This window comes from Ursus americanus, chromosome 30 (assembly GCF_024610735.1).
Source record: "Ursus americanus isolate L20-20 chromosome 30, mUrsAme1.1.p, whole genome shotgun sequence".
In the NCBI taxonomy this organism is placed as follows: domain Eukaryota; kingdom Metazoa; phylum Chordata; class Mammalia; order Carnivora; family Ursidae; genus Ursus; species Ursus americanus.
This window is the reverse complement of record NC_142156.1, coordinates 11,619,961-11,637,385: the sequence shown is the minus strand read 5'-3', so window position 1 is coordinate 11,637,385 and position 17,425 is coordinate 11,619,961. Positions and strand designations below refer to the sequence as shown.

General features: G+C 47.9%; 1 protein-coding gene and 1 long non-coding RNA gene across 3 annotated transcripts in view; one reads left to right on the top strand and one right to left on the bottom strand.

Moving 5' to 3' along the window:
* The window catches only part of LOC123788305 (uncharacterized), a 29,129-nt gene extending 23,416 nt beyond the window's left edge, over window positions 1–5,713 (bottom strand). The window contains exons 1-3 of the long non-coding RNA XR_015722323.1: window positions 5,377–5,713; window positions 4,453–4,560; window positions 4,128–4,243 (exon numbers count right to left, since the gene is read on the bottom strand). This is a non-coding gene — a long non-coding RNA (uncharacterized LOC123788305). The remainder of the gene's footprint in view (window positions 1–4,127; window positions 4,244–4,452; window positions 4,561–5,376) is intronic.
* Window positions 5,714–5,790: 77 nt separating this feature from the next.
* RFC5 (replication factor C subunit 5) lies at window positions 5,791–16,722 on the top strand. Of its 2 annotated transcripts, XM_045791615.2 has the most exons (11): window positions 5,791–5,967; window positions 7,936–8,000; window positions 8,260–8,396; window positions 9,548–9,627; window positions 10,305–10,378; window positions 11,590–11,749; window positions 12,505–12,586; window positions 12,902–13,031; window positions 13,629–13,706; window positions 14,749–14,803; window positions 15,828–16,722. In XM_045791615.2, exons 1-11 carry the CDS (start codon window positions 5,903–5,905, stop codon window positions 15,922–15,924), a joined length of 1,023 nt encoding a protein of 340 aa, XP_045647571.1. In that variant the 5' UTR covers window positions 5,791–5,902; the 3' UTR covers window positions 15,925–16,722. The 2 variants fall into 2 exon arrangements, with proteins under 2 accessions (XP_045647571.1, XP_045647572.1); XM_045791616.2 differs by lacking the exon at window positions 7,936–8,000 and having other exon boundaries at window positions 5,829–5,967.
* The last annotated feature ends 703 nt before the right edge of the window (window positions 16,723–17,425 follow it).

Here is a 17,425-nt window from a genome sequence, read left to right as displayed (position 1 = left end):
CCCTGGTTTTGCACAAAGATTGTACAACAGGTATACCCCCACTGCTTTCTGCCTTGCAATTCTGTTGCAGAGACCCAAAGGCAGTGTGGTCCACGGCTGCACCGGCACCGAACAGAGCCAGCATAATGGTACCACACATCGATCACCTCCTTATTAACACCTTTTCCTCTTTTCCAATCAAGATGGCCCCAGAGATTCTAGCCCAGGGCAATTATGCTGGGCTCAAACAAGAGGGAATCAGGGAAGACTCCAGAAGACAAAATATTTTTAAAAGTTCGCCATCCCAGAGGGCCTATTATTAGTGTGACAGAATAATGTGATAGAGAAATTAACTGGACTTGCTTTCTACTGAAGGCTCATCACAAAAACTAAGGGTTTTTGGGTTTTTTCTTTTCCCCAAACAATCAAGTCTCAGAGTCCTAGAGCACTGGGTTTGCCTGGCCAGGGGAGCTTAGATGCCTAGGAACTTTGGGACTTGGAGCTGAATTATCAAAATGCTAGGCCCTTAGCAGGGAGGAGGTTGGGAGTGTTACGTGAGAGGCCAGTGGCCCTACTCCCTGAAGAATTCCACGCTAGAGATGCAGAACAGCGGTGAGGAGCAAGATGGTGGGAGAGAGATACATCATGTGGTATCTAGGGCTTCTCAGCTGAAATCTGCACACCAGCTGCTTGGAGACCTTGTTGAAATGCAATTCTGATTCAGGAGTCCTGGACTGGGTCCAGAGATTCTGCACTTCTAACAAGCTCCCAAGGAGTGTTGATACTATTGGTTCTGGAACCTCACTTTGAGTTAGTAAGCGGGTGAGGAGGAGAAGGTGGCAGAATTCCAAAGGAGGGGCACGGGGAAGTCTAAACCTCAAACTTGATGACAAAGAGCGTCTATTCCAACAGACTACAGGAACAACTGAAGACCTCCTCAAATGTTCTGGCCTATTTCCCCACAACCTCTTAGCCTCCTTGAATGACCCCAGGGATGCGAAGGAAGGCAACTCCCACCGAATGAATTTCTAAACTCCCTTGGCTTGAGGAACAGAGAGTGGAGGACCTTGAGCCACACCGCATTTAATTTAGAAAAATTAAGAAATGTGAAATGTTTTGAGCCCCTGGAGCAAACTCATATGAACCACCCTTTTAATCTCAAACTTAGAGAACATCAGATTCAGGAATAGAAAAACAACCAGTCCTTAGTTATTCAATTAACACGCATTAGGGAATGATGAATGGATTTCCCTAAGCCCTGATGTGGGGCATTCTGGGGCTTCCCACAAGAGAAAGTCGAGGAACACAGCAAGTGCCCCAGAAGATCTGAGGCTTTACATTCCTTACCAGTCAATGGTTTTGCTGTGGTCACCAAAGAAGACGACCCTTCCTCTACACAAACTCTTCAAATTGCCCTTCGAGATTTTTTCCTCCTTCAAGTCCTTGCTCTTCATTTAAACATGATTTCACCAGTATAAACATGCTCAGGAGAAAGACCCAGTTTGATTTTCTTCTGCCAGCATCTTCCAAAGATAGCCTCGCATCCCATTCTCTCATAAGAACAAATCTTAAAAATAAACTAAGGCAGTAAGTGCTGTGTCCAAAGCCAAGTTTGTTCCAAAGCTGAGAGTAATAAAATCCAGGGCTCCCTTTCCCTAATTCAATTTTAAGAGCAAACGCCTTTCGTTGGTAATTTTGTTGGTAACCTCTGATCCTGCCATCCCTAGGACTTACTGTTTTAGTAAAGCATTTCCTCATCTGGTTCTGATTACATAAGACAAGTTTGTGCCTATGCTCATCAATGTCACGATTCACAGGGAGATACCAGCTGGATTTACCCTCATTCCTCCAGAATGTCTACAATCTAGGCAGAGGGTAAGAAGGAATGACTGTATCTTTTGCCCGATCATCTGTGCTTAAGAGAGAAAAAGTCACAAAATGATCCAACATTTGTTCCTGACCACCAGTTTTTTTTTTAAAAATTAGTTGCCGATGTTTAACATACAGTAATTTCATGTAAAAATCTAAAATTCTGATTTCCCTTTAAAAGTCATACGTTCTGGCAACTTTTGGCTGCCATCCCTCATGGCTGAATACTGGCAAAGGGGACATTTGTGGTCCTTTGGTGGCCAGCATCGGAACCCCTCTCCTATCTATATTCAGGGATGTCCTCAATTCACAAGTCTTGGGGGGAGGCAGATGTCATTTCCTGCCATTCAAGCTCTATACCAGGGATCTGCCAATATGCAATGTCTCCCCAGACTTTTAATGGGGTGCTAGTTTCAGTTAGTATCCAGTGCAGGACAGAAGTGGTGAATTCTTCCTGACAGGAAAAATGGTGAAAGCGACATCCATTGCGCAGCAGAGGCAGTGGCCTCCGAAGGTCGGAAGCAGCTGCACTTTCCTTACTGGTTTTGTTCTGTGGCGTAATTTTGATCATGGTTTCGGTTCCTTGGCTTGTCTTTGTCCCATTTTCCAAGTCAGGGTCTCCAGCCTTCAGATTGATGCTGAACCAGCCAGTATTTCACTACTACATTTCTTCTCTGCTTAAATCTTCCACCTGCAAACTCCGCCCCCTAGCGGCAGGGCATAGTTTCCACCCAGCCCTCTTGCTTTATGTACTAACTCTCAGGATGCTTAGAGACGTGTGAGCTTGTAATTTGGGTCTTTATCTCTTTCTCTTCAAGGTGACAGAATTTTTCCGCTGGGAGAGAGGCTAAAGATCACCTGGTGCAAGGATCCACGAAGTTCGGAAGGAGAAAAGTTTCCCGGAGGTGCCGCTCTCCTTTTCCGCTTACATCTCATTGGGCAGAATTGGGTCCTAGTTGGACTTCGGCTGTCTATTGTCACCTGGGAAGCTTTTTAAAACTGCCCAGGCTTGGTCCCACTCCCAGAGGCCAAATTTAATTGGTCTGGCTGGACTTGAGGTATTGGAATTTTGTAAAATCTTCAGGTGCTCTTAATGTCATCCCTCTCTCCAGTCCAGCCCCCTACCCCTGCCCATTTCACAATGCCAATACTGAGGTCCAAAGACGTATTAACTAACTTGCCCAAAGCACTGTGCCTTCAATTAATTCAATTAATAACAAAAACCGAAATACAACCCCCCCCCCACACACACACATTACATGGACACCTCTGCTTTTCCAGAGTATGCATGTGAGTACCCATTCTCTTTCTTCGAAAGTGAAGTCATGGCAAGCTCAAGGACTGAGAAGCCGTAGGAGTATAGGGCAGCGGTTCTCAAACTTGAGTGCATCAGAATCCCCTGGAGGGCCTGTTACAGCACAGATGGCTGGGCCCACCCCCAGAGTTTCAGATTCAGTGGGTTTGGGGTGGGGAGAAGAATAATTAACATTTCTAACAAGTTCCCAGGGGATGCTGCTGCTGCTAGTCAAGGGACCACACTAGCTGAGAGTTTAAGAGTTTGGCCTATAGAATCACACTGTCCTGGTTAGATCCAGGTGTGCCCCTTACACCAAGTCAGAAAACCTACTTAACTTTTGGGCAACATGTCTCTGCAATGGGGCTAATAATAGTGGCTTAGGCTTACTGCAACAACCGAGTGAGTAAAATAAATGCAAAGCAGAGCACTTAGGACAGTGTCTGACCCATAGTAACTACCTAATGAGTATTAGCTGTTATCATTCATGGAACAATTATTAATTGAGTGCTTCCTTTGAGCCATGCACTGTTCCAGGCACCAGGAATGCAGTGGTGAATAAATCAAAGCCTTGCCTCCCAATGAGCTTAAATCCCTTGGGGAAGCACACAACACATGACCTTGTAAATATATAATATAATGTCACACACAAGAATTCTGCATTCCAAGCAAACTGAACAGCAGGTGCTCACAGAGTTTTATGAGAACTTGGTCCAGTCTCGTTCACGTCTTCCAGCTCAAGGAGGTGATGGCATCATGTTTCTAATGCAAAGGCCCCTTAGCAAAATGGCTATATATATGTCATTTACATTATGTAGAGTTAAAAATATATTTTACATTGTATATGTATATTGATATATATTATTTATATTTTATATATTAGATCAATAACATTTATGTATAATTAATATAATTTTTGTATTTTTATATGTTTTATATTTTTATATTCATGTTTATATTTTATATATCCTAGGAGTTGGCTTACATGATTAAGGAGGCCAAGAAGTCCCACGATGTGCTGTCGGCAAGCTGGAGACCCAGGAGAGCCAGTGGTGTAATTCAGTCTGAATCCAAAGGCCTGAGAATCAAGAGCGCTGGTGTCTGAGGGCAAGAGAAGATGGAGATGGATATCCCTGCTCAAAAAGAGAGCAAATTCACCCTTCCTCTGCCTTTCCGTTCTATTCAGGCCCTCAGTGGATTGGATGATGCCCACCCGCACTGGTGAGGCCATCTTTACTCAGTCCACCGATTCAAATGCCAATCTCTTTCAGAAACACCCTCAGAGACATAGCCCCAAAATAATATGTTACCAGCTCTCTGGGTGTCCAGAGTCCAGTCACGTTGACACATGAAATCAACCCTCGCGGGCATAGTCACACCAGCCAATTCTTGAGTAGGTTTTGCTTGAGAGGAAACATCTGAAACAAGAACAGAGTGGGTGGAGAGTGTGCTAGAAGGGAAGGAGGGAGTAAGGCGGCAATGTGCCGGCTGCTTTACATGTGTTATTTGATCCTGGCAGGCACCTTTGGAGTAGAGATTATTGGACAAGGAGAGAAGTCAGCTGCCCAAAGCTAAGTGGCCAAGTGGCAGACTCAGGAACTGAACAACCAGAGTTAGAGATGGCCACTGTCATACCACAAGCCACACCTGACCCCCCTTCTTCTGGATCTCCAGGCAGGGGCTAGCGGGAAGCATAACCGCAGTCCTCTATTTGCCCCACCGTCCCTCCACTCTGTTCCTAGAGCAGGTGCCAGTGATGTAATAAGGTGCAAGGAGCAGCTGCTTCTGAATGAGAACACTTTTGACCCCGAGCCAGCCTCCTCTCTTCTCCCTATTGTCTTTCTCAGCATGTTAAAAAATAAAAATAAAAAGCTCGATTATGGATAAAGTATGTAATCTGTAATACGTAGTACATACTCATTGGTGGGAAATACAGACCAGCAAAATAGAAGAAAATAAAAGTGGTCCGTGATCACCTCATCACAGAAAAAAAGCAGCACTACAGTTTCAATACTGGTTCTCCTATCCTCCGATCACAGGGACCCTGTCCTCTGTGCTTAGTAACTAGCCCTTTCCAGTTACACATATTAACCTTAACTGGGAGTTAATTTTTTTTCACTCTGGGGTTGTTTCTGGAGGTTGCTTCTCCAGATTTTGTTGGGTGAGGTGCATGGATTGGGAGGTAGATTGGAGTCGTGTGTGTTTGGAGTTGTTGATCAGTTCGAAGTACTCACCTCAGCTTATTTCGAGCCTTTTTTCCTAAGGCATCTATATTCAAAAACTGGCCCCGTCATTTGGGGTTGTTTTTCCTCAGGGGGTTTTCAGCGCTGGAGACTCTGTTTCTTTGAACTGTGTGTTTGAACTTTGGTGGTAGCTGGAATTGCCTTTGGCCGTGAGACTTTAGCTTGTAACGACGACTGGCGGATGCAGGGTGTGACCTGGCCTCTCTTGCTTTCCCCGTCCCCGGGCTCAGGAAGCCCCGCCACACCGGCGAAAGGACTCCGCGCGGCTGGAAGGGCGGACCGGGAGGGAGGCGGGCGGCCGGCGCCTCCCGCGAACCTGGTAACCGGCGCCTTGGCAACGGAGAGGGGGCGGGACCCAGGGAGGAAGTCGGAAGCAGGAGGCTAACTCTCGCGAGAGTTGCTTTTGCGCGCGAACTCTAAGTGCAAGGGTCCCGGGGTCGGATCGCGGCTAGTGGCTGTGCAGGTCCCCGGGGGCCGCGACGACCCCAGCGGACCCGGACACCTTTATCACCCCGCCATGGAGACATCAGCTCAGCAGGAGCAGCAGCAGCCCGCGGCGGCCCGGATCAGAAACCTGCCCTGGTAGGAGGAGGCCCGGCTGCCGCGGGAAAGGGGATCGGTGGCCGGGGTGGGCCAGCGGCCCGGCCGCAGCCCGCCGGACCTCGCCCCACCGCCCCCGACCTGCGGCCCGGACGGAGCCCCAGAATTTCGCCTTGACATCCCCAGCTCCCCAGTCCCTTCGGTTCTTCCAAGACTTTTGCCTGGTCTTCCCGCTGCCCTACTCCCACCGCCCCCATTCCTTTTACGCACTGGGTGACAGCGCAGGGGTTAGATCGAGCGTCTTCTGACTTTGCATCGTGCCAAAATGCTCTCTACTCTTGCCGGAATCTTTAGTGCAATTATTGCTCAAATTCTAAACTGAAATAATAATGGTGATAATAACGCTCCCCAGTTAAGTTGTATTTAAATGGCTTCCTATTAGATTAGCAGGGACCCTGTTAGATGTTTGATCTTTACAAAGACCCTAGGAGGTAGTTATTATATCAGTTGTAAAACCAAAAGGTTAAAGGACTTGCCTAAAGTCCAGAGCTAAAAGATAGGTTGGAATTTGAACCCAGGTGAATTCAGAGCTTGTACTCATAACCATCCTACTTCCACAGCTGTGTCTGAATGTTGTTTTAGAAACTGATGGGATTCGGAGGCACCTAGGTGGCTCAGTGGTTAAAGCGTCTGCCTTCTGCTCAGGTCATGATCCCAGGGTCCTGGGATTGAGCCCCTCCCTCGTTGGGCTCCCTGCTCAGTGGGGAGCCTGCTTCTCCCTCTCTGTCTGCCTGCTTATGCTCTCTCTCTGTCAAATAAATAAATAAAATCTTAAAAAAAAAAAAAACAAAACTGATGGGATTCGGCTTGATGTCTTCAGAAAGCTCCAAGTTGGTCTTGTCTAATAAGGAGTTCAGTTTGTTTTTATCATGGAAAAAACACATAACATAACAGTTTACAGTTGTAAACATTGTAAAGCGTGTAATTCCGTGACTTTAAGTCATTGAGAATGTTGCGCTACCAGGTCATGGTCTAGTTCCCAAATTTTTCATTTTACCCCAAATGGAAACTCCATACCCATTGGTAGTTACACACCATCCCCACCCTCCCCTTCCCGAAACCACTAATCTGTAGTCTCTGAATTTGCCTATTGTGGATATTCACATTAATAGAACCAGTCTGTGGCCTTTTTGACCGGCTGCTTTCACAGCATCATGTTTTCAGGGTTCATCCGTATTGTAGCAGATGTCGGTGTTTCATTCCTTTTTATGGGTGAATAAAATTCCATTGTGTGGTTAGACCACCAGTTATTTATCTATTCGTCTTCTGATGTATATTTGGGTACGAGTACGATGTATATATTGGGTACAGTTTCTTTTTTAGAGATTTTATTTATTTATTTATTTGAGAAAGCGAGCACAAGCACGAGGATGGGGGGAGGGCTGGGCGGTGCAGAGGGAGTGGGAGAAGCAGACTCCCCGCTAAGCAGGGAACCTGACAGAGGGCAAAATCCCAGGACCCTGAGCTCAGGAACTGAGAGCCAAAGGCAGATGCTTAACCAACTGAGCCACCCAGGTGCCCCAGCGAGTTCAATTTTTAATTTACTTTGAAATAGTAGGTGCCCATCCAGGTTGAGATTATTCATAGGCAGACAGCTGGAAAGGTGAAATGAGAGCAGCGCTATTGGCATTTTGGGCTAGATACTTGGTGGGGGCGGGCATGGTGGCTGTCCTGTGCATTGTAGGGTGTTTCGTGACATCCCTGGTGCCTATCCACTGGAGGCCTGTAGCACCCTCCACCCAACTGTGACGACTGAAAATGTCTCCAGATATCACCAAGTGTTTCCTGGAGGTCAAAATTGCCTCTGGTTGAGAACCAGTGGTTTGTATTCAGAGTTAAACGATTTTATTGCTCTTCCTCTCTTCATTAGGATATGAAAGAATTCTTCTGCACATGACAGCATGTTCTTGCATTTGTCTGTATTGTAATCCATGCTAAATTGCGTTTCAGGGTTGAAAAATACCGGCCACAGACACTGAATGATCTGATTTCTCATCAGGACATTTTGAGTACCAGTAAGCATCCATGTGTCAGTTGCTGTCATTCTAGTTGGAGGACGTGTATAAATTTCTTGGTGATATCTCTGCTGAGTAATAACCTTGAAGTATCTGACTGAGCTTTATGGAATGTTGTCGTGAGAGCTGAGTCCTTCAGATTTTTCATTGCTGCACCTGCCTCTGATTTGAACGTAGGATTCAAGCCGACTCAAGGGCCCACGGTGAATAAGGCAACTCTCGGAACCTGATGGGGTCTCTCTTTCTTCCCAATCCTCAGTTCAGAAATTTATTAGTGAAGACCGCCTGCCGCACCTGCTTCTCTACGGTCCTCCGGGGACGGGGAAGACCTCCACCATCCTAGCCTGTGCAAAACAGCTCTACAAAGACAAGGAATTTGGCTCCATGGTCTTGGAGGTAAATAGGAGGATTATTCTTAGTCTGCAAAGAACTCAAGTCTCTTACTTCTTCTCATAGATTTGTTTTACTTTGCAAGTAAGTTGCTGTGCTGGAGGTGGGGAAAGAAACAGACATAAAATATTTCAAGTCGCTTTTATCTAGAATGACATTTGGGTCTGGACTGGCATTAGCTAGAGGGCAGTGGTAGGGCTAGATATTTTTCTTTGCCTTTGCCAGCTTACATGCAAACACTCGGGTCACTCAGTGAGTGGTCACTCGGTGGCTTGCTGTCTCCCATGTGCCCATCCAGATTTCTTCTCCATGTGGCTCGCCTCTGTTCTTGCCCTGGAAGGCTGAGCTGTGTCGACTACAGGCTGCCTTGTCCTTTGGCTCCCCTTGGTTAGGTTTGGCCAATAGGGGCCCTGGAGGGAGTTGGGGGAAGGAGAATGACGCCTGGTTCTGTCTCTGGGGTCACCCCAGGCTGACAGCATCCCCATCTGCAGGGCAAATCCCACAGCCTTCTCGATGCCAACACACTCCCCCTCTCACCTCTTAAGACTCGGGGTTGGTAATGGGCCAGCAGTTGCAGCCGTATTGCATAGCTCCTGTGGTTTCTCCACACCCTGCCATTTAAAAATATTTCTTCATGTAGTTCTTTTCAAATCACTGAATCTGAGTAGGCCATCTGTTTGCTCTGAGATTTGACTGATACACTTAGATTACAAAATTCTAAATACTGTCTATTGCAAGAAAGAAAATGTCTAACTTATTTTTTTGTTATAGATCTTAGAATCTTGCTGCCACCAGTGTTCTTACTTGGTAACTTCTGGGTTGCTCTGGGTTGTGGTAGCTAAAATTAGCACGATTCTGTTCATGTCAGGGGTGCTGTTCACTGTGGCCAGGCCAGTTAATTATTCCTCCAGAGCATGTCAGTGGTTGTCCTCGAAAGGGGGAGGAAACATAGTCACTTGCCATTGAGAATGTAATGTAATGATCTCGAGAGTTGTGAGTATTAAATACAACTGTGCTCTTGGTTTTTCAGTAGTGTTTATCCCTCTAGGTTAGACCTAGAGACCTAGCTCGCTGAGCTGGATTCATGAAAAGATAAATTCATAGATAGCACACCGACGTGTTTCTGATTTACTCTGGCTTCTCTCTTCCACATTTAGCTGAATGCTTCAGACGACCGAGGAATAGATATCGTTCGGGGACCAATCCTGAGCTTTGCTAGCACAAGGACAATATTTAAGTAAGAATCATTTGCCTATTTTCTCTCCCTAGAGATTCTAATCAGTGAGATGACAGAGCTTAATTTTTTTAATCCTCCCCTTTGCTAGTCTGTCAAGGTAAAATATGACTTTGTCAAAGATAGCCGTGAAAAAGAGATAAAGTACAAGGACGCTAGTAAGAAGTAACGTAAATATGAACATAAAACATGACCTAAATCTGTATTAGCAAGTTCCTTGGGAAGCTTTAACTTCATTTCATTAGCTAACTGAAGACTGATTATGTCCTAAGACCGGAGGAGCTAGTTTGAATTTAAACAGAAATGAATTGAGGTGGGGATGGACAACAGGGACGGTGGTAAACAAAGAAAAGATGAAAAGACAGGCATGAGTGAAGGGCGAAGGTGGTGGAAAAAGCAGCACCACACGTGAGTAATAGGATACCGAGTGTGCACAGAAGGAAGGCGGAGGTGCCAGAAGTAATGTAATAAAAATAGGGAAGTCAGACCTCAGTTCCTTTAAGAGTGGAGAATGACGGGCATGTCCTCTGCGTGACCACAGACGTCTGCTTCGCTCAGAGGTCAAGGAGGAATGGACTGTCTGAGGCAGGGCCTGATGGCACAGACGTACATGTAGGTTTGGGCCCGGAAGTGGAGGTGAGATTGAAGAAATCTTCAGATGGTACCTTTCATTTTCCTAGGAAAGGCTTCAAACTAGTGATCCTGGATGAAGCTGACGCCATGACTCAGGACGCCCAGAATGCCTTGAGGAGAGGTAAGAAGAACTCCCAGGTATAGTGTGTTGGCTCAGGAGTGCCTTCAAAAGAGAATTAGGAGCTTTGGACATGAGATACGCCGTGGCTTGTTGACCATTTTCATTCATCTTCCGGCCCAGAGAAATCTGCCGACCTTTCTCTGTGTATCCCACCTGACGCTCGAGACCACATCTGTATTGGGGGTTTCCCCTCTCAGCAGCTTGAAGATAGAGGCCCTGGTGGGACTTTTAAGTCTGACCATCGTTCCCTTCCACAGGGTTCAGTCTGGGGTTGGAATTTGTATTCTTAGGTGGGGGGTGGGGGTTGGGTGTAGAAAGTCTGTTGTTCTTCAACTGCTGGGTAGACCTTTCGGCTCTCGGCACCCTGAGATACACGGTAGCTGGGAGGATAATACTGGAGACGTAGTCGCACTCAGAAAGCCGACATGACTTCTCTCTTTGCCAAGGGGATGATTTGGCAGGGGAGGAGAGTATCATGTGAGTTGGCCCTGGTGCGGTGGATTTCTTTGAAAGGACACTGGTAATCTCACGCATTAAGATTCTGAGGTGGTCTCCGGGGTCAGCCCGGAGAGAGGAACGATCTTGCGGAGTTGTGGGGAGAAGGAGTGGACTGTAGCCCGGGTTTAAGACGGGGAAGACAGTTGGAGTGTCTTCTGATCCTAAAAGCTCTGGTGGCCTTTCTTCAGCATTTTTTTTTGCAGAATGACTGTCAGTCTGGGCATATCCCCGTGCGAGAACATCAGGTAACTACAGAACACACCTGGTGTTTCCTAAGCTTTCTGATTACGAGTTAGCACTCTGTCGAAGGCTTTAAGGCCTCGAGACAGAGTCCGCTGGGAAGGTCGCAACAAGCCATCCCCCTCCCCCACCATTAGAAAGTGGGGCGTCACTAACTTGCCAAGTGCAGTTTTATGCAAAGGGACAGGAATACTGGATTTCATCGCTTCCAGGAACAGGATGGCAGGAACGCCAGCATCATGGCACATCAGAAGGAAAGGAAGGAAGCATTTTATAAAATCCCGTTGAGGCGGCATGTTCGTCAGCTTTGGGGAGGAGCGCGGCTGGCTTCCATTCCTGGCCACCCGGCTGGCTTCCATTCCTGGCCACCCGGCCACAGTGACTCGCTCCCATAGTGCCCCGACCTGTGGACGGCCTCCAGGGCTCTGGAAGGCTCAGAAGGGACAGGAGCTGGTTTTCTTTTCCCTTGCCAGTGATTGAGAAATTCACTGAAAATACCAGATTCTGCCTCATCTGTAACTACCTGTCAAAGATCATCCCCGCCCTGCAGTCCCGGTGCACAAGGTTCCGATTCGGCCCCCTGACTCCGGAACTCATGGTTCCCCGCCTGGAACATGTCATAAAAGAAGAGAAGTAAGTCCAAGAGAAAGCAGGAAAGTCGAGGCCCTTGGGGACTGGGGGGTGTGGGCAGGGCCCTGGGCTGGCTGGCGGGTTTTCAGTCGAAGGTGATAACCCGCGTAAAGAGTTAAGTCGGGTGGGTGCCTGGCACAGAGTCAGCACCAGGGTCTGCGAGCTGCTGCCCTCCTCCCTGGCGTCTCATGGACAGTCTTCATAAAAGGCACTTGGTTCTTCTCTTGATTCCATCCTCCTCTTCTGGAAGCTGTCCCGATTTCCTCCTACTCTTCTTTTGTCATTGGCAACCGCGTGCCACCAGAGCCCCTTCTGCTAAGATGCCTCCAGCCTTTTGGGACTAGAAGGGAAGGTACTGAGACATTACCTTCTGTGTAGTCAGTCGCCAAGCCCGCAGCCAGCCCAGGCTGCTGCTTTTTGAAAGGGGGTGCTCTGCTTCTGTGGCCACAGGTCTCGCCAGCATGCTTGCCCCTCAGAGAATGGAATTCAAAGCCAGTTGCTCAACACAGGAATGCTTGGTCCTCAGTGAGGGTCTTTCCCGACCTGGAGTGGGCGGTGACTGCTGATGTGAAGCCCACAGCCCTACAAACCAGAGTGAATTTGGGGTCCCCCTGTAGATCGGGAGAGTACTGTTAACTCCGTCCTTCCCTTTTCTTTCGTTATTTCAAAGCCTTAGTCGTTCCAGGGCATCTCGTTCCCTTGGTGAATGCTCGTGCTCTCTCAAGGCCTCTGACATCCCCCTGCCCCTTTCCTTTCAGAGTGGACCTGAGTGAAGATGGGATGAAAGCACTCGTGACCCTTGCCAGTGGAGATATGCGAAGGGCTCTGAACATTTTGCAGGTACGGTACCTACTGTAGCCGATCTCGAGCCACTGCTCTGGAAGAGGTTCTCGGGAAAGACAAGCGCAGCAGCTCAGCCAACCTATACATTCAGAATTCGAGAAACTGGTAAGATCTCGATCTCATCATGTACCGATGATTTCCCCCCACCTTTGGGTTTTGAGTAACTGAAAGAATAAGGTGCTGCAAACCAGGGAAAGCGAGGAAAGGGTTCTGCGGCTAGAACACCCACAGTACTGCCTCAGCTTCCTCCTGACCTGCCTGCAACGTGGTAACCACTGTGACAGCCACGATTCTCCCCCTCCATCTGCACAGAGCACCAACATGGCCTTCGGGAAGGTGACGGAGGAGACGGTCTACACCTGCACCGGGCACCCCCTCAAGTCTGACATTGCCAACATTCTGGACTGGATGTTGAATCAAGACTTCACCACAGCCTACAGAAGTATCCTTCCTCACGTCCTGCTGACGGTGCTGACGTACCTGAGGCCCGAGCTTGGCCCGGGCCAGCGTCTACACCCTGATGGCCAGACACGGTTGGCTGCTCGTGGGTCTGGTCCGCTTGCTGTGGAAACACGGTGTCTGTGGGGGGAGCGGGTCCTCGGCTTTAATGCCCTAAAGTTCTTCCTGAAGGACTGACATGGGTACAACTTGAGGCCACCTTCCTCAAGGATGAGAGCAGCAGTTAGACCTTGGGGTCGGGGGTGGCAGATGCGATCATTTTTGAGTGGCCAGTGTTACTCTTGTTTTGCCATGAAGTTCAAAGCCAGGGGCGGTGATAGGAAGCCTTCTGGGGGCTGTGTTCGGCTCTGTCCACTGCTAGGCAGAGACACAGTCCTATCAGAAAGCCCTTGTGGAAGATGAAAACCTAGGAAAGGTAAGAATTGGGGTCCACCCGATGCAGCCTCAGATTGAGAGAAAACTGCCATGTCGGGATTAGAAGCCCTCCTTCCAGAAGTCACCCACCGGAGTTGGGATTCAAAATTCTGTGCCACGTGTTGTTCCGGAACCTGGGCCCTTTGCCTTAACTGTTCCTCTCTAGATATTACGGAGTTGAAAACGCTGAAGGGCTTGGCGCTCCATGATATCCTGACAGAGATACACTTGTTCGTGCACAGAGGTAATTTGTGGTCTTCCCTAGTCAAGAAGCTGGGGGAGGCGGTGAGCGGGGGGCGGTTAAGAGTGGGAGGGAGGGAAGATGAGGCTTCGCTTCTGAAGCGAATAATCGGGAACCAAGTATAAACTCGGACCCGTGGTTTTAGCTTTCTCTTGTTGCTATTTAAAACTTGGTTCCAAAGCTACTCTTAACCTCTGAAACTCCTGGGGAAGAAGCTGCGGAGGGCTAACTTTATCTCCTCCAAGGGTTTGTATTTTACAACAGTAAATGGTATGTTTTAGTTCACATTTCTAAGGGTGTCTTCCCCCAAAAGGAGAGAAAGAGGAGCATCTGTCCACGGTGTAAAGCAGAGCAGCCTTAACCAAACCATCTTAAGTGCCACCCGTGGCTGTTCTCTTCTGTACAGAGAACTGGTTCTCAACCTTGGCAGCCTGTAGGAGTCACCGCAGACCAGCTCACTGGGCCTTTTGGCGGGGGGGGGGGGGGGGGGGGGGGGGGGGGGGCTGGGCGTCGGATTTTCTCAGGCTCTCCGGCGACCTCCTGCACAGCCGCGTCAGAGCAGCTGTTCCTTCTGCCAAGACACGGCTGTGAACCTTCTGGCCCTGCCTCTGCGGGCCGCATCGGGGCGGACTGGCGTGCTACCCGCTGCCCGAGAACGTGGTCGGCTCAAGGCCAGCTCTGCGCTTTGATTGTGGAAAACGAATACGAATAGACTTAAAGATCAATAATTTGTTTTTAAAATTGGGACAGCAAGTGAGAACTTGTCTTTCAAGTTCCCTCCTCGAGCTGCCCCATTGCTAGAGCCATGTTGGGGCCTCTTCTGGCTTCATGCGATCGCTTTGGACCCTGCTCACGGAACGGATAAAAACGGAAAAGTCATCCAGTGCTCACGTCCTTAGAGGTGTGACGCTAGTGACCTGAGGTGTCCAGACAAGTTTAGTGTCCCCCGATGTTTAAGTTCATAATTGTCATGGGAGTGTTTTTTTTTTTAAGTAGTAGGGAGTGGCAGACCCTTACTCATTTGATTTTGTTTCTCCCCCACCAGTTGACTTTCCATCTTCGGTTCGAGTACATTTATTGACCAAAATGGCAGACATAGAGTGAGTACTTCCCAATTTTGAATCTTTCCCTTTTTTTAACCTGTTGTGTGTTTTTTCTTTCTACCTGCTTGGTTCCAGCTTTCTTGTCTACGTCATCCCTATCTGGCACAATCCAGGTTTTGGTGGGATCACTGAAAGAAACATGAGAAGGGTATGATTTGCTTATTTAGAGAACATACAAATGAACACAATGACAGGCTCGGCTGTTACGTATTGGAGATAAAGGCCTCTCCTTAGACCTCAAAGGCTTGGTCCACATTGGTTCTAGAAATGCCATTATTTGGAAGGCCTGCTTCAGTTCCGACATTGAGGTCGGTCATTTGAGGACAAGCAGCTATCCAGCTGTTATTAAAGGATTTTTGCGTAGCAAAGCATATTGGGGGGCAAAGTAAACATAAACTCAATTTTCCACTTCGCCTGTTTCCGTAAACGTAGTTATTAGCCCCCAGTGAAGCTGGCAGCTATCACTTGAGTGGACAGAAGCACCAGGTTCAAAACAGACACCAGCACGGGACCAACTCTACTTTGCTGTCACTGGCTTTCACGTGCACTCGCGAGGTCACTTCTCCCTACATGACGAATGTCATGATTTTGCTTTCACTGGCTGGGCACTGGAAAGGTGGCAAGATGACCTGCCAGGGTCCTGCTTTACTACCTAGACCACAAAACCAGTCCACCGTTCTTCCAAGTGAATTAAAAGGAAGGAAATCTTAATTATAATTTCTCTCAGTGCATTTTGTGAGGGAAGAAATAAATCCTTATCACGTCTAGGAAGCTAGCACGAAGTTCAGAATGCTGCCATTGATCACTAGCAATTTTTAATTTAATTTTTCTTTACCAGCTTGAATGTATAAATGAGTGTTCAGGGCAGAAAAGAAAATGTCAGGGGAGACACTGAAGATTACTGTTTAGGATCAAGTTTGATTACCTGCGCTCCTCCTGCAGCAAACTGTCCGTCTTTGCTCTGTCTCGTTCTCTTGTCCGTGATACTCTCTATTCTTACCTTTTGTCTGATTTCTTTTAGGTACAGACTCTCTGTTGGCACCAACGAGAAGATTCAGCTCAGTTCCCTCATTGCTGCTTTCCAGGTCACCAGGGACCTGATAGTCACAGAGGCCTAAATGCCAAGCCTGAGCCCATCGGCTGCGACTCACAGGCCCCGCGGTGACTGGACTACAGGGGACTGAGTTACGGCTGGGGACCGAAGCCGCAGTTGCCCCCAGTTTTGGAAACCCTGTTCCAGGCATGGGCGGGCCAAGGTTTAAAAAGTACAGTGTCTGTGGCTGTTTGGAGCAGATACAAAACCGTTTTAACGCCCAGCTCTCTTACTGCACTGCCCACTTATGTCTGACAGGGGAAAAGCGCAAAAAGTTGGGGGTTCTTTTTTGGCCTTAAGGCTTTTACCATTCGGTTGCTTGGATGAGAGGAAACTGGCCTCCCCTGTTTTAGTCTAGAACCTAGGGCTTCCCAGTCTGCCGTGGTGCCGATGTCTTCTAACTCAAGGTCAACAGAACAGCTCCACAATTAAGTGCATGAACCTTACCTGAGACACTGTCCCTGCTTTAATAGGAATCAATGGGGGAAAAAAGGGTGTGAATCGATTTCTGGCCCAAACTATTGTTCTCTTATAAACAGGCTCAGTTCTCTTTACAAACATCTTTTTATTTCTCCTCTACTAGTAGGTTCCTACTAGGGGTGCGGACAGTGAAGCGTCATTGTAGGCCTGCGGGGACAAGGCTGCACGGTCCTCCCTTGTTCACGCAGGGAGGGCAGGTGAGCTCGGGCCGGACTCTAAAGCTCCCAGTGCGGGAAGGACAGGGCCCCATGTACAGTGTAGCCGTTTCTTCCACACCAAACAGGCTGCCTTTACAATAGTGTTCCTCTCAGTAAAAATAAAGCAGCTTGCGTGTTGGCCATTAGCAAGCGACTCTTTCCTTCACAGTTAGACGCTGACGTACTCAACTTGCATTTATGTGAAAAAGCCTCCCCCCTCGTATCACAGAACAAGCTTACGCCAGAGGCTGTTCTTTATCAAGGTGTCAGCTTCTCCGACTATCAAAAGGGAGAGGTTGGTCATTGCCCTCATCCACATACACCTCACTCCCCGAGGACCCTGAGCAAACTCTGAAGCTAATGGCCAGGTGGGGCCTCGAGGAAGCCACCCAGAGCCGCTCAGGCTGCACTGTGATGGTTCAAGATGACCACAAAATGTAAAATTGGCCCAAGCCATTCCCCACTGTCCTGCTATACTCACTTGTTTTAAAAGGTGATTTTTTTTTCTTATGGAAAAAATGAAAACAGTGAGCCGAGAGCTTTTTAGCTTTTCCTTCAATGAAAGCCTCTCATCTTGAAAAGAAATGTTTTTCTTCAGCAACAAAGGTGGTAGAGAAGACTCTTGTACTTTTGCGACAAGTTTTATCAACATTAACACTGGCCTCCATAAAGCACCTAGTAAGAAAGCCAAAGGATAAGATGTTGCGTTTCTTTTAAAATAATTTAAAATATATTAAATTTTCCAAAGGCAGATTTCACTGGAATGAGGTGTCTTGATCAGAGAACTACACGCCACTGAAGAACAGTACTTTCAAGGAGCTATTTTTGTTAAGGGGTAGAGGTGAAATG

What these genes read in the sequence shown, in the direction of transcription:
- RFC5 (XM_045791615.2), top strand. Translation starts at nt 5,903, where the DNA reads ATGGAGACATCAGCTCAGCAGGAGCAGCAGCAGCCCGCGGCGGCCCGG. An exon ending in CGGATCAGAAACCTGCCCTG is followed by an intron (nt 5,968 to 7,935) that starts GTAGGAGGAGGC and finishes ATTGCGTTTCAG; the next exon opens with GGTTGAAAAATACCGGCCAC. An exon ending in CCAGAATGCCTTGAGGAGAG is followed by an intron (nt 10,379 to 11,589) that starts GTAAGAAGAACT and finishes TTCCCTTGCCAG; the next exon opens with TGATTGAGAAATTCACTGAA.